General features: G+C 56.0%; 1 protein-coding gene and 1 non-coding gene across 4 annotated transcripts; both read left to right on the top strand.

Moving 5' to 3' along the window:
• Positions 1 to 338: 338 nt before the first annotated feature.
• Positions 339 to 7,813, top strand: LOC140691896 (melanoma-associated antigen D4). Of its 3 annotated transcripts, none has more exons than XM_072956276.1 (13): positions 339 to 499; positions 1,457 to 1,667; positions 1,929 to 2,744; positions 3,140 to 3,346; positions 3,447 to 3,510; positions 3,741 to 3,820; positions 4,227 to 4,318; positions 4,932 to 5,011; positions 5,095 to 5,137; positions 5,530 to 5,592; positions 6,534 to 6,648; positions 6,979 to 7,414; positions 7,599 to 7,813. In XM_072956276.1, the coding sequence occupies exons 2-12, from the start codon at positions 1,458 to 1,460 to the stop codon at positions 7,411 to 7,413; spliced, it is 2,205 nt and encodes a 734-aa protein (XP_072812377.1). In that variant the 5' UTR covers positions 339 to 499; position 1,457; the 3' UTR covers position 7,414; positions 7,599 to 7,813. The 3 variants fall into 3 exon arrangements, with proteins under 3 accessions (XP_072812377.1, XP_072812375.1, XP_072812376.1); XM_072956274.1 differs by having other exon boundaries at positions 340 to 499; positions 6,979 to 7,409; XM_072956275.1 differs by lacking the exon at positions 339 to 499 and adding an exon at positions 542 to 794 and having other exon boundaries at positions 6,979 to 7,409.
• On the top strand, positions 6,179 to 6,306 carry LOC140692071 (small nucleolar RNA SNORA11). The gene has a single exon (XR_012067652.1). It is a non-coding gene; the product is annotated as a small nucleolar RNA SNORA11 (small nucleolar RNA).
• Positions 7,814 to 15,155: the final 7,342 nt, after the last annotated feature.

Consider the following 15,155-nt stretch of genomic DNA (forward strand, 5'->3'; position numbering starts at 1 on the left):
ATTTCCATTTCTCTCCTTGCAGTTAGAGACTCAGCTAGAGACCTCTGTATCGGTGAGCTAGGGGTCAGGCTGGGGAGAGGGGCATAGTGTATTCCAGACCACACTGGAGCAACTTGGAGGCAAGGGGGAGGGCAGGGCTGAGAAGCATTGTGCAGAAGTGGGGGGATTGAGGGTAGGTGATGGATGGGTGGAACGGAACTCCAGGGCCTGCGGTGGGGGGCGCGAGAGGGGAATCTGGCGGGAAGGAGCAAACGCCCCCCCCCCATCCCGCCCACCCACTCGCGGAATCGCATGCGCACTGGGGACCCGCTGGAAAGGGCTTTTGTTGGGAAAGCGGGCAGGCTGGAGGGGTCGACGCATGCGCAGGCTGCCCAGCCGCCCGGGGTGCGCGGAGCAAAGGGGCGGGGTGGTCGGAGCTGCTGTGCTGGCAGCAGTAGGCGAGGGCGCGGCTGCGGGGTTCCTGGTGCTGTGGACGGACGCCATTGGAGCTCCAGGGAAGGTAAGGATCCAGCCCCAGGCAGGACCAGGAGAGGGCGAGTGGAAGCCGTTACGCCGCGCCCTCCCCACCCCCACCCCCGGATCTGAACAAAGCCCAAGCACGCAGAACCGAACCCGTTGGACCCGCAGTCTAGATAGAAGCACCCCGCCAGCTCCACCACCTCCGCCACCAGACGCTGGCTCCACGACCTGAGCCCTGCTTGCACCGGAGCCCACCCTCTGAACCCCTTTAGCAGACCAGTGTGCTGCCTGCTGGGCTTCCTGAGAGCAGAGGCCCCACCCCCACCCCAAGCACGGTGAGCTCAGAGATCACTCCAGCGGAGCTGACCGCTTTGCCCCCTTCCTGGAGTTGCATTTGAGACCTCCATCGCTCCAGTTTAAGCCTCAACTGGTCCGAGGACCCCACCCCATCCACCCGGAGCAGTCCTGTATGAGGCCAACCTAGACCGGTCGGGATCAGCTGAATTCCCCCCAACCCGGACCTAGTCAAAGGGTCCCTGCGATTCATTTTCCCAGAGCTTCCCGAGGCTCCCGTGTTCTGAGCCCTCTCATCTCACCTGCTCCCCCGCCCGCAGCCTAGCCCCCTGCTCCAGCCATTAAATTCGAGCGCTTTATTTCTGCCTCTGTCAACGCATCCCCACTGTGACTCTTGGGACCCATGCCCACCAGTCCACCCCCTGTTCCAATCCAGCCACTGGGATGGGGAGCCTGCCTGTCCTAAAGTCCCCTTTCAGTTTCGGGTCTCCTCCGACCTCCCCTATCCTTCTCCTGGGGTTCTGTCTCTTGACAGACTCTCCCCCTGCAGCCCTCACTCCGCCACCCCCTTGTACCTACTGCCTGGTAACCTGATGATTGCTGCCCCCTCCCCAACCTCCCAGGGATCCCGCCCCTTCCCCCGGAAGAGGCCTCCCCCTGCCTGCTTTCTCAGGCTGAGCTCTCTTCTCCTTGGGACCCCCAGCATGGCTGAGGGAAGCTACCGCATGGAATCCGAAGGCTACAACGTGGAAGACATGGACGAGGGTAGCGATGACGTCGGGGAGGAAGAGATGGCTGAAGGAAACGACTATGAAGAATTTGGTGCTTTTGGAGGCTACGGCGCCCTCACCAGCTTTGACATCCGTATCCTCAGAGCCTTTGGGAGCCTGGGTCCAGGCTTTCGCATCTTAGCGGTGAGGCCCCTTGGCCACCTGCTAGCCCTGGGCCTTCTCTCCTGTGACTCCAGGGAGGCTGAGGGTGAGGGTGGGTGAAGGGAGAGGGTTGAATGGGGAAGGACTGCCCAGCTTCCCCAAACCTTCCCTCTCCTGCTGGGAGAACAGGGGTTGGGGAGGGTGTGGGGGTTGTCGGGGATGCTGGCCCCTGAGAGGAGGCTGGCCAGCACAGGGAGAGCCTGTGGAGCTGTCTGCCTTCCCCTCCCCTCCCTGGTCTTGCAGAATGAGCCCTGGGAACTGGAAAACCCTATGCTGGCCAGGACTCTGATGGAGGCATTTCGACTGGATCCAGAAACACTTGCCAACGAGGCTGCCGCCCGTGCTGCCAACGTAGCCCGTGCCACCGCCTCCAACCAAGCTGTTCGGGCCGCTGCCGCTGCCGCCCGGGCCACCTACAATCAGGTGGTCGCTAACCACTCAGTGGCCACAGGCCAGGCCTCAGGAGGAGATGCCCAGCCCGAGGCTCAGGCAGCCACCCCTGAGACAAGCCTCGCTTCTCCGCACAGCTCCCAGATGCTAGTCAACAGCGAGATGGCCGCCCCCGGGGCTCCCGCAACCTCCACGCCGCCCCAGACATCCTCCCAGGGCCAGGAGGCTGCTAGCGAGGGCCCTAGTTCAGCCTGTGTTTTCTCCCAGGCCCCGTGCACCAGTGGGACAGAGGCCACCCGGCCCAAGACAGCCCTCCTGGGTCAGAACGATGTCTTTGATTTCAGCCAGCCGGCAGGTGTCAGTGGCATGGCCTTCCCACGCCCCAAGAGACCTGCCCCAGCCCAAGAGGCTGCCACAGAGGGCCCCAGTGCTGCCTCCGGGGGTCCGCAGGCGGCCTCTGCCGGGGAGGGGGCAGCCACCCGGCCCAAGACGACCAAGTCTGGGAAGGCTCTGGCCAAGACTCGGTGGGTGGAGCCTCAGAATGTGGCGGCAACAGCTGCTGCCAAGGCCAAGATGGCCACGAGCATCCCTGAGCCTGAGGGTGCAGCTGCCACCGCTCAGCAGAGTGCTGAGCCCAGGGCCAGGACTGGAGGCAAGAGGACAAAGAAGGTGAGACCTCCCTGCTGTCCCCAGCCCCCCTTGGCTCTCCTGCTTTCTCTGCCCTCTCCTCCCTCTGCTTCCTCCTCCCCTGTGCCCCGCCTCTCCCCTCCCCTCCCACCCCTCCCCTCCGCTCCCCTCCCCCCCTCCCCTCTTGTTCTCTCAGCTGGTCCGTGTTTCTCCAAGGCACGTTTACTAGCATGTTTTTACTCCACGGAGTCCCTACCCTCGGGCCTGGAGGGAGGAGTGGTTGGCTCAGTGCCTGGCACTTAGTAAGCACTCAGCACATGCCATCCGCTGTTCGTACTACCCCTGTTTCCAAGTACCTGCTCTGGTTAAGATGTGTGCCAAGCCTTTTGGACGGGGAGCCTGCGGGCCCTGAGTCTGTCCTCTCTCTAATGCTACAGTCCAAGCACCTGGATGACGAATATGAGAGCAGCGAGGAGGAGAGAGAGCCTCCCGTGGTCCCACCGACCTGGAGGGCATCGCAGCCCCCAGTGACGACGGTGCGGCCTCAGCCAGCCCCCCGGCCCCCGATGGCCCTGAGGTCCCAGGTACCCTCACGGCACGTACTGTGCTTGCCGCCCCGCAACGTGACCCTTCTGCAAGAGAGGGTAAGAGGCCTGCCTTTCCCCATCTCCCTCCTCCTCCCCAGGGGGCCAGTTCTTTGAGGTCCCCCACGCCTTGATCCCCCATGTGCTCTTCCTTCTCCAGGCAAATAAGTTGGTGAAATATCTGATGATTAAAGACTACAAGAAGATCCCCATCAAGCGCTCAGGTGGGCAACCTGTGCCCCTCCCGGAGCTCTGCCCTTCCCCCCTCCCCCAGCCCTGTCCTGTGGGCCTCCCATCACCTGCCCGCACCCTTCGGGCTCTGTCTGATTGATCGCTGCGGGTGCACAGTGTGGGGGCCTGCCTGACTGCGCCCCCCTCAGCAGGGATGACCGAGGGGCTGCTGCCCTGTGGCCCCTGCTCAGCCCGGTGCTTTCCTCGCCCTCCCCTCCCGCAGACATGCTGAAGGACGTCATCCGAGAATACGACGAACACTTCCCTGAGATCATTGAACGAGCAACTTACACGCTGGAGAAGGTGGGCACGGGGCCGGGGGAGGGGGCAGCCCCGTGGAACAGGAGCAGCAGGGAACCTTGCACCCTGCAGCCCCCGAGACCCAGTGTGGGGACCTCTGCTGTGGAAGGGAGCCCTCCTCGGCCTCTGCACACGGGAGCTTCCACTGGGTCCCTCCTTCCCTAGGTGCCTCTCCCTCGTGCTCCTCTCCGAGCATGTCTTGTCTCCTGACGTGGGACCCATTGCCTCAGCCGGCGGTGCCAGAGCTCCCACAGGGCAGTCCCTCCGTGGCCCCTCTCCTTCCATCCACGCCCAGGGCTTTGGGTTCCCCACTGAGGAAAAGTTCTAACGGGGAACTGAGTGGCTGCCTGCAGGCAGGACGCCCAGCAAGGACGTTTGATCTCACGTTCTGTTTTTGTCCCCCACGTAGAAGTTCGGGATCCACCTGAAGGAGATCGACAAGGAGGAACACCTCTACATCCTGGTCTGCACCCGGGATTCTTCAGCCCGCCTCCTGGGAAAGTGAGAGAGGGCAGGAGGGTGATGGCCTTCCTTGGTGGTGCCTCCCCACTGAACTCAGGAAAACAGGAAAACAGGGTGGAGGGCAGAGCCCAGCTCCCACCCACAGTGAGCAGGGCCGTGTAGTTGAGGGCTGGCAGGGGCAGTAGCCTGGGGCGAGGCCTTGCTGCTCTCCAGGCTTCACCGCTGCCCACCCTTCCCCCAAGTTCCTAGGAAAACAGGCCTCTTGCTCAACTCTTCCTGTCAGCGCCTGGCCAGGGCTTGGCAGAGTGGCCCTGAGGGGAGCCTCCCGTCGAGTTGTGCTCCCGATGCGATGAGCCGAGGGCAGGGAAGGGCTGGTTGTGTCTCTGGACGTGGTTCCCAGGCGTTTGCTCCCTGCCTAAGCCCATCCTCGGCGCTACCCTGGGAAGAGGTGTTCGCATCCTCACTTGATGGATGAAGTGACTCAGTCTCAGGCGGGGGAGTGAATTGTCTGGATCAGGTAGCAGGCAGTGCAGAGTGGGAGGGACTGCCCGGTAGTGCAGCGGTCTGGGAGAGGCGAGGCAAGGTGGGTGAGCCGGCTGTGGTCTCTCGGGGAAATGGCTGCTGGACAGGATCCCTCTTCCCGCACCTTCAGGACCAAGGACACTCCCAGGCTGAGCCTCCTCTTGGTGATTCTGGGAGTCATCTTCATGAACGGCAACCGTGCTAGCGAGGGTGAGTGGCTGACCTGCAGCTGGGGGGTCACCCGCGGTCTGACCTTCGTGCGCTAAGTTCTTGTACCTCATCTCCCCTCGTAGCTGTCCTCTGGGATGCTCTACGCAAGATGGGACTACGCTCTGGGTATGACTAGGGGCTCAGGGCTCCCACTGCCCTGTGTGTCCTTGGCCACAAGAGGCCCCAGGATCGCGGTAGCCTGGTGGTCTGGGTGGGGAGTGGTGTCCTGGGCTAGGTACAGTGCAATGGGTCCCACCAGGGTGGTGGAGAAACGGTCCTGAGCTCTGAGTCCCCTCTCTGCTTCGTGTGGCTGCCCTCTTCCCGCAGGAGGTCTAAGAGAAACTGTCAGGACTGGAGGCTCCATCAGACCCCTGTCAGGGGCATGGCAGAGCAGTGGCTTCTGCTGCCTGCCCAGGCCTCCATGGGGACGCTCTCCAGGCCAGGGAGTGCTCAGTCCTGCTAGGGAGGGCTCCAGTCCTCCAGTGTCTCTAGTCCTGGATTCCTTTCCTCGCACTCAGGGTCAGGCACCCGTTCCTTGGCGATCTGAGGAAACTCATTACAGACGACTTTGTGAAGCAGAAGTGAGTACTGACTGAGTTAACTTTGCCTCACACCCAGACCTTCCTCGTGTGCTGGCCTGACTGAGGAAGCCGTTCCTCAGCCCACACGTTAAGGAGAGGGACGGGTGTGCGGTGTGAGTGAGGGGCTGTGAGTGTTGGGGGAGGAGGGTTCCGGGGAGGTTGGGAAAAGGTGGCACATGTGGACCGAGAGCACGAGGAGGGCGGGATGCAACCACCGCCTCATTCATCACCTGCCCGCCAGGCTCTTAGAGAACGTCCCCTCCTTTACATCTCAGGAGCAGGCCGCCCAGAGGGTGGATGTCTGAGCGTGGCCCCGGCGGGTTAAGAGCCATTTGAGCCTGGAGCCCTGCCCTGCTGACCTCCTAGCTGAGGCCCAGCCTGCCCTTGGTGCTTGAAGTCCACGTGTGCACTCACACAGGCCCGTGAGCGAGCACAACACCCCCCCCCCAGACACACACACACACACCAGTGATGGGGAGGATGCCTGGCGTGCGCTGCTCTGGGCTGACAGTATCTTGAACTCACTGTCATTTTCTGTGGGCGACTGCCCCAGGGCTCAGCCAGGCCACCAAGGAGGCCCTGTGGTGGGCTGTACTCAGAGCAGGGGGCCTGAAGAAATGTCTCCTCTGTTTACAACACACCCGACAGGGATCTGGGTTCCTTGTGAGCAGAGGCACGAATCTCATGGCCTTCCTGAGCAAACCCCATACACGTGTCCCCCCGCACTTCCCCGTGGCCGCTGGGCAGGACCAATGGCCTAAGGCTGTGAAGGCCTCATCATCAGAGCAGACAGCCCGGGAGCGAGCCTGGGAAGGAGGCAAGGGCTGGAGGGCCAGGGCAGTCCTGCAGGAGCCCGGGCTGGGAAGGGGCCGCCTGGGAGCCACTCGTGCGGCAGCAGGTCTGTGTGGCTGGAGGCAGGTTTCTTTTTCTGTCTCGCTTAGGTACCTGGAGTACAAGAAGATCCCCAACAGCAGCCCCCCTGAGTATGAGTTCCTCTGGGGCCTGCGAGCCCACCACGAGACCAGCAAGATGAGGGTGCTGAGATTCATCGCCCAGGTAACGTGGAGCCTCTGTTCAGGGCCAGGCACTGGGGCTGGCGCTTCCCGTCCCTTGTTCGTTCCTGGGTCCCGGACTTGTCCTGCTGTTCATCCAGTGAGGATAGTGAGGCCACAGAGGTTCCCGATTCACTCACTCACACAGGTTCGCAGACGTAGGGAGTGGAGGGGGCGGAATCCCAGGTCTGGCGCAGAAGAGTAGGAGCCCGATTCCAGTTGGGTTGATCTTTTACAAAGACTCCATCAAGCGCTGAGGAAGGGGCAGGCAGGAAGCAGGTGCTCAGCGGAGGAGGGGGGCAGCTGTTGGGACGGTGCTGTTGTTCCATGGCAGTATCAGAACCGAGACCCCCGGGAATGGAGGGCTCACTTCTTGGAGGCCGTGGATGATGCTTTCAAGACGATGGATGTGGATATGGCTGAGGAACACGCCAGGGCGCGGATGAGGGCCCAGATGAACATCGGGGACGAAGCTCTGGTTGGGCGGTGGAGCTGGGACGACATACAGGTCGAGCTGCTGACCTGGGATGAGGACGGAGATTTCGGCGACGCCTGGGCCCGGATCCCCTTCGCTTTCTGGGCCCGATACCATCAGTACATTCTGAATAGCAACCGTGCCAACCGGAGGGCCACCTGGAGGGCTGGCGTCAGCAGCGGCACCAATGCTGCGGCCAGCACCAGCCTCCTCGACGGCCCCAGCACCAGCTCCACCATCCGGACCAGAAATGCCGCCAGGACCAGTGCCAGCTTCTTCTCCTGGATTCAGTAAGGTTCCGAGTCCATCCTTGAGATTATGAAAGGGGGTCGGGGTGGCGGGACTGCCAGGAGGCAGGGAAGGCCTGGGCATGGGGGGAACGAGGAGAACATGAGAAGACACTGGGTCTGCCCCTTCTCTCCGTCTCGTCTCACGTGTCATGGGACTTCTGCTGTGGCCTTTGTGTCTTGGGTGTGCAGGCAACGCTGAGCAGCCCAGCAGCCCAGCAGCCCCTTCGAGCCCGAGTGCCGCCTCGGCCCCTCCCGACAGAGCACTCGAGGAGCATCTCCCTGGCCACCGTCCACGGAAGACGGCTTGCAAGATGCAGCGCTCTCTGCCCTTCCTGCTTTCGTCGTGTGCTTTTGTCGTGCTGTCGTGGTTTTGGTATCAGTGTTTCATTAAAGTTGCAAAATCAGCCTGGACTCTGCCTCCTTTTCCTGGGCAGGTGTGGCAGGTGCTCGGGCCCTCTGGGACAGGTGAGGCCGCCTCAGCCTAAAGAGCAGGGAGGCGTGGGGAGGGCCTGGGAGGTGCGCAGGTGCCCGCTGAGCGTGGAGACCGTGAGCTGTGAGAGGCTCCGACCACACGGTTTCGTGATTTCCTACACGGTGGGGCCCCAGTTAGACACCAGCGGGGTTCCGCAGGAGCAGGGACGGGGTGGAGAGCTGTGGGCTGGTGGCCGGTCCCTCCCACCAAGGGACAGGGTCGACAGACACCCAGCAGGACCTGCCTCGGCCACCTAGTCTTCGGAGTCACTCTCCGGGAAGCCTCCCCTCGCCCTCCGCCGTTTCAGGAACTCATCCCTCAGACCGAGTGAGTCTTGAGGACAGTGAGGAAGGCCTCAGTGACACTCCCACCCGTCCAGCAGGTAGAAGGGAAGCCATGACTGCTGAGAGTCAATTTACTGAAAATGAAGCTGCATGCAGACCTGGACAGCCTGTTGCCGTGACCCTGACCCGAGGCATTTCGGGAGGCCCTGGGCCCTTCTTCTCTGGAAGCAAGGCTCTCCCAGTTGGGCCAAGGCCCGGCCTAGGTCCTGGTGCCTTCAAGGACTGGGTCACCCCTGCTGGCTTGGGCTAGGACTGATTCCCCAGGTGGACGACAGTGAGGGCAGAGCCACTTTGGACCCGTGGGAAGGGGCTCATTTGTAGAAAGGGGCCTTGTGTGGGGCTTTCTTAGGACTCCCAGTGATGTCCACAGCTTGGAGGACAAGGCCTCAGATTGAGGGGAGGGAGAGAGTGGTATCAGGACCTCGCCCCCACCACCTACTTGCCTCTTAGCCCAGAGAAGAGCTGCCTGTCTCTCAGCCAGACCTGGGTCCTGACCCAGCCCCCGCTACCTCATTGGCCAGGCCCCCTGGAAACGAAAACGCGGGTCCCCTCGCTCAAAAATGGTTCAGGATCCCCAGAGAGCCACAGCAGAGCCCTGAGCCACTAGTGCAGCCCGTCTGAGGGTCGGCCTGGTCACTCCCCCTGAGGAAGATGTTTCGGTGCGGGCCCTCCCCTAAGCATGGGCTACAGGTGGGTTTCCGCCTTCTTGGTGCTTTGATTTCTGCCTCCCTTGCTGCTGGGTTGAGGTTGACCCCATGGACTCTTTGATTCTGATAAATTGAGTCCCCTCCCAGGTCCCGCTTTCTAGGTGAAGGGTCTGGGATTTGGGACCCCAGCCCTGGCCCAGTAAATGACACGTCAACATTGCTGGCTCCTTCGCCCTGGGAACCTCCCAGACCCTGTTGTGCACAGAGCAGACACCTGCCTTTTGAGGGGCAAGGGGAAGATGCTCACCAACAGCCACAGGCGTCCGTTTGAGCACTGTGTGCAGCAGGCACTTGAGGTACGGCAGCTCATTTGGAAAGGAGGAGAAATCGGCCCTCAGAGGTGGGGTGCTGGGGCCTCGCCACCTCCCCGAGCCTCCAGCCTTGCAGCGCTATCCCCTGCTCCCCTCTTCCCTGCGGTTGTCCTCTCCTTGCCTGGGCCCTGCTCCCCTGGCTCTGCAGGGGGCAGTGCTGACAGCAGGGTGGCAGAGAGGAAGAGAGCAGACGGGAAGCCTTGGGGGAAAGGAGGAAGGGGGGGGCCTGGGGAAGGTGGACAGACTGCGGGTCCCCCAGAAGCAGAGGATGGTCACATCAGACGCGGCCTAAATCCTCCTCCCTCACAGGGCAAACAGGAGACCAAGACAGGCCTCCCTGCTGCCCTCAGCCCCGGGCTTCCCACAGGCTTCCCCCAACAAAAGCCCTCAACCCATCTCAGCAAGTGCTTTCTGAGGCCCTGCTATGTGCCAGGGCCTTGGCTGAGGGGTGCACGCACCTGGGCAGCTCCCACAGCTTCGCCGCAGGCCCAAGCCTGTGCCCTCTGACTCCTCAGACGTTTGTTGTGAAGCGTTCACCGATTCACTTGCATCCAGTCATTGACTATTAGGCACAAAGTTATCCTGAATATTGACGTGCAATGACTAGCGTGGCCTTGATTTCACTTACCAGAGAGCCCCGATAGGAGGGGTGATCAGGCCCATTCCATGGATGAGGACACTGAGGCTCTGAGAGGGAACACACTTGCCCTACGTCCCACAGCCAGCAGGTGGCAGAGCTGCGACTCGAACCCAGGACTCCTTGAGGCCTAATGTGTGCTGTGCCCCCTGTAGTGTGCTGCCACTGCCTTCGAGGGGCTCACCGTGCCATGGGGGCAACACCCCCACCTCACCACTCTGCAGACACCCACCCTCCCGCCCACCCGGGAAACCCATACTGCTCCCCAGCCCCTTCACTGGGGCAGAACCCCAGCCCTCATGGCTTCCCTGCTCCTGAGGAGAATCTGAAGACTTGCCATCACCCGTCCAGCCTCCTGACATGTCCGGCTAGGTTCTGTCCTCACACACCCTCACTGCAGCATCCCCGAGAGGCCAACATGTCAGCATCCCAATCGGCAATGGACTCTCACCCCTGAGGGTGACACAGAAGTCCCTTGCCAGGCCAGCTGCCCTCGTTCGCAGTTCAGCAAATACAGGTAGTTTCATTTGGAAGCAGTTGACATATCCCAGTGTACAGACTTGGAGAAATGAAATGGGGTGTCCCTACCCAATGACCACGTGAAAGAATAAAGTTTAAAAGACAGAGGGCGGTCAGAGATGAGGATGTGGAGCAAAGGAACAACCCTGCACTGTCCTCAGATGTCTGTGTGTGGGAGGCCTTGGAAGGAGGGATGAGAGCACGTTGATATTTCAGGCAGCCTTGAGGGAGCAGGTACCAGAGGCAAGGTCTAGGCGCGAGTGAGCCTTCTGAAAGCAGAGGGCGGAGACGTGGGAAGATGTAGCTGCACTGTGAGTAGCCCACTGCTTTTAGCCGGGAGCGTGAGAGAGCTGAGAGCCAGGTAATCTTGTGCCTTGTGGGAAGGCAGCAGCCCCAGGTTACGCTTTATCCTGTCTCTGAAGCTGTCTAGGAATCTGGGCTCCCAGCACCCGGAATGGGGACACAGGGGAGGAGCCCAAGTATCAAATCTCGGGTATCTCCTTTTCTTACTTCTTTCCCCAGTGCTGGGCCGAGGGGGTGGGGCAGGCACCACGTTGGGATGCACCAGGGACAAGGGCAAGGTCAGGAATCAAGGCAGAAGGGCGCTCCCACGGATGCAGCCCAACCTCAGCGGCAGTGTCGCATCCTTGTCCGAAGCACACTTTGCTCCTCCGTGTGGGAGCAGGGTGGGGAGGACTGCAGAGGCTGGCTAGAGTCCCCTGCTTGTTGCCCACAAGGAGAACATTGCAGGACTGATAACACCGCGAATACTTTCATTATTAGAAGGCTACAGTCTGGCTGTTACTTATTTGCAAACTGAGTGGCTGTTCCTCCAAACTGCAGTGATACTCAGGTTTCTCTTTAGCAGTTGTATCAAACGGGTTTCATCTGCAAGCAAAAATGTGTCTATTTTAGTATATAGGCTCATGGATTTTGACAAAAGCTACCATCCCAGTAACCAGCACCAACGTCAAGAAAGAGAAAACTTCCATCAGCTAATAAAGTTCCCTCGGGCGTCATCCCACTGAATCCCCACCATCCACACTCAGCCTCAGGAAACCACTGGTCTGCTTTCTGTATCGATTATAGGTGGGAATTCTCTTTCCTAGAGCCAGTTAGACACATAAACATGCAATACGTAATCTTTTGTGTCTGCCTTTTTCCCCGTCTGCTTCAATGCTTTGGAGATTCATCCACTCTGTAGCACAAATCATTAGGTTAAGTTAAAATTGTTCCAGTTCACAGACAACGTGACCATCTCTGTTGAAATCACACAGATATACAGCAGATATGCCAAAACCTCCCGGTTAATAAGTGAATTTATCAAGAGTGCCTTCTATAAGATTAAAACACAGAATTAATCACATTTCTATATGTGAGCAAAAAGAAAAAAAGAGTTGGAAAATGAAGCTTAAGAGAGCAATACCACTTACCACTCACAAGTAAGGGCAATTCTTAGTTGTGACTCTAACAAACGATGCACAGTATTTGTATGCTGAAAACTGCGAAACACTGAAGAAAGAAATAAGAGAAGACGTAGATAAATGTAAGAACATACCGTGATCATGGATTGGAATATTTGCCATGGTAAAGATGTCAGTTCACCCTAAATTCATCTACAGATTTAATGCAATTCCGATAAAAATCCCAGCAGCATATTGTGGAGATACAAACAAGCTGATTGTAAATCCTATACAGAAAGCAAAAGAAACCAGAATCTCCAAAACAACTGTGAACAGAAGAATAAAGTGGAGGAGTCACATTATCTCATTTAAAACTTAGAAAACTAGAGTACACAAAAGTCAGTGTGACAACTGTGACGTGACAAACTCACAAATAATTAGATCAAAGGAAAGATCCGAGAACTAGCGTCACGTGATATGGCCAATTCCTTTTGGACAGACGTGCAAAAGCAGCTCAATGAAGAGAGGACTGTCTTTTCAGCAAATGTATGGGAAGAACTGGATGTCCATCCAGAGCTAAAAGGAGCTCAACTGTTATATTTAAACCCACTAAAAGTGAATCTTAGCTATGAATCAGGAGCATGAAACTGTAAAACATTTAGAAGGAAACAACAGAAAGTTCTTGACCTGGACGTTGGCAAGGATGTTTTAGGCATGACGTGCAAAACTGCTTTTCCCCCTGTGAAGGACACTGCTAAGGGTTTCAGTCTGGGAGAACACACTTCCAAGTTACGTGCCTATCAAACGTCTTGTATCCAGAATATATAAAGAACTATCAGAACTCAAGAGTTAGAAAATAATGGAAAACTATTTGAACAGATACTTCAGTGAAGAGAATATGTAGGTTACAACCGAGAACAGGAGCAGATGTTCAACTTCAGTGGTTCTGAGGCAACTGAAATGAAAACTAAGGTGAATACCCACCTTCCTGGACTGAAAATGCTAAAACAAAACAAGAAACACACAAGCAAACGAGAAGCACGTGACAATACCACGTGATGCTGAGGATGGGCAGCAGCTGGATTGACCACCTGTTCCTGATGGGAATGTAAAGTGGTACAGTCCCTACGTGAAGCAGCCTCATTGCTTCTTAGGAATTTAACATGCGCTTAGCCACGTGACCCAACAGTCCCACCCATAAGTATCTCCCCTAGAGGAGTTCAAACTTGAGTTCAGACAAAAAACTGACCATGAATGCTTATAGCAGCTCTGGTCATAACCGAGAAGAACTTGAAACAAACCGAATGCCTTTCAACCAAGTGAATTATTTCCATACAATCGAATACTATTCAGCGGTAGAAAGGATGAACTGTTGATACAGCCAGCAACTTGGCTGAATCTCAAAAACACTATGCTTAGCGAGAGAAGCCAGGCTCAGGTCACGTTTCAATGGTTCCATGCGTCTGACCATCTTGGAAAGACACAGTTATCGTGACTGAGAACAGATCAGTGGTACCACAGTTCAGCGTGGGGAGGTAGAACGTGACCACAAAAGGACAGCACTGGGGGTTTCTTGGGGGCTGTGGAACTGTTCCGAACACGGATGGCAGTGGTGGTTCCAAGAACCTGCACGTGTGTTAAAATTCCTAGAACTGGATGTCTGAACGAAGTCTGTCCCTGAATAGTCGTTTAAAGAAAACAAAGAAATAATGATAAAATAGTCTTTTTCCGTCAAACAAAATCGTATCAGAATTATCTGCCAGTGGCCTTCACTATACAAAATACTGAATGCATTTCTGTAGGGTGAAGGAAAACCATATCAAATACAAGCCCAGATCAACACAAAGGAATGAATACCCATAGAAATGGTAAATATGGGGGGGACAAAATGATTTCTAAAAATTCCTTTTCTGAAAAAATTAACTGAATGTTTTCAAACCCAATAACAATGCATTAACTCTGGTGTAATTTTTGTATAAATAAAATGTATGGAAACAAAAGCAAATGGCTCGGAGTGTCGACTGAAATAGAATCACACAACGTGACAGTTGTGGGTTAAGTTTTGGGGGCGCAAAATGAGGACTATAGCCTGGGAGACTCCATCTCAGATAGCTTTGGGGAACTGGTCCAAAGAGGCAGTGGGGGAAACTCAGTATTACCTATGATTTTAGTGAAGAGGGTGCATGCGGTCAAGTACTCATATGCAGAGGCTCGCTGCTAGTCTGGAGAAGCAGATGTCAATGATTTTAGTGCTTTTCCAGCCGTGAGGAGACACACGAATTTGTGCTCATAAAATCTGCTCCTGAGAATATCTAACTACGTGAAGGCCTGTTCTGCCTGTTCTGCCTGTTTTACCCAGAGCACAGAGGGCCTCATTCCTGATCTCCATCCACCCTGAACTCCTTTCAGGGAGTGTTGGAGGTCAGTAGCTAAAGCTGCTACTGACTTAATCCAAGCAGAGGTAGATGGCAATTGCCAGCATGATTCAATCCTTGTAGAGGCAGAAGGCAAGTGCCAATTTTCAGTTGGCAGGAATATAGAAAAAAAAAAGGCACACTATGTAAGATTTTTACCTTACATGAAATGGGATCTTGCTGATTAAAAGTGAAATACCTAAATTTAAATGTGTATAATATAATCTCTAGAGGAACCACTTAAATATAAAAGGAATAAGTGCTAAACCAATATGTAGACTAAAAATGGAATACTGAAACCTACTTCAGCAATAGATAAGACAGCAAGGGAATTGGGTGAAAGAATAAAACGAAAAAAATGAATAAAAGAATAAGGAAAGAAAGATGGAAGGAAGGGAGAGAGAGACAAAGAAAAAGGAAGAAGAAAGGGAGGGAGGGAGGGAAGAAGAAAGGAAGGAAGAAAGAAAGGAAGGAAGGAAGGAAGGAAGGAAGGAAGGAAGGAAGGAAGGAAGGAAGAAAGGAAGGAGGGAAGGAAGGAGGGAAGGAGGGAAGGAAGGAGGAAAGGAAGGAAGAAAGAAAGGAAGGAGGGAAGGAAGGAAGGAAGGAAGGAAGGAAGGAAGGAAGAAAGAAAGAAAGAAAGAAAGAAAGAAAGAAAGAAAGAAAGAAAGAAAGAAAGAAAGAAAGAAAGAAAGAAAGAAAGAAAGAAAGAAAGAAAGAAAGAAAGAAAAAGAAAGAAAGAAAGAAAGAAAGAAAGAAAGAAAGAAAGAAAGAAAGAAAGAAAGAAAGAAAGAAGGAAAGAAAGAAAGAAAGAAAGAAAGGAAGAAAGAAAGAAAGGAAGGAGGGAAGGAAAGAAAGGAAGGAGGGAAGGAAGGAGGAAAAAGGAAGGAAGGAAACAAAAAATAAGGAAAGAAAGTTATCTACTGGAACAAAGATGCTTGA

The sequence above is a fragment of the Vicugna pacos genome, chromosome X, assembly GCF_048564905.1.
Source record: "Vicugna pacos chromosome X, VicPac4, whole genome shotgun sequence".
In the NCBI taxonomy this organism is placed as follows: domain Eukaryota; kingdom Metazoa; phylum Chordata; class Mammalia; order Artiodactyla; family Camelidae; genus Vicugna; species Vicugna pacos.

Excerpts from the sequence above, each read along its gene's own strand:
- LOC140691896 (XM_072956274.1), top strand. The coding sequence starts at position 1,458 with ATGGCTGAGGGAAGCTACCGCATGGAATCCGAAGGCTACAACGTGGAA. Across the intron at positions 5,593-6,533 it reads GACGACTTTGTGAAGCAGAA|GTACCTGGAGTACAAGAAGA; the intron begins GTGAGTACTGAC and ends TGTCTCGCTTAG. Across the intron at positions 6,649-6,978 it reads TGCTGAGATTCATCGCCCAG|TATCAGAACCGAGACCCCCG; the intron begins GTAACGTGGAGC and ends GTTCCATGGCAG.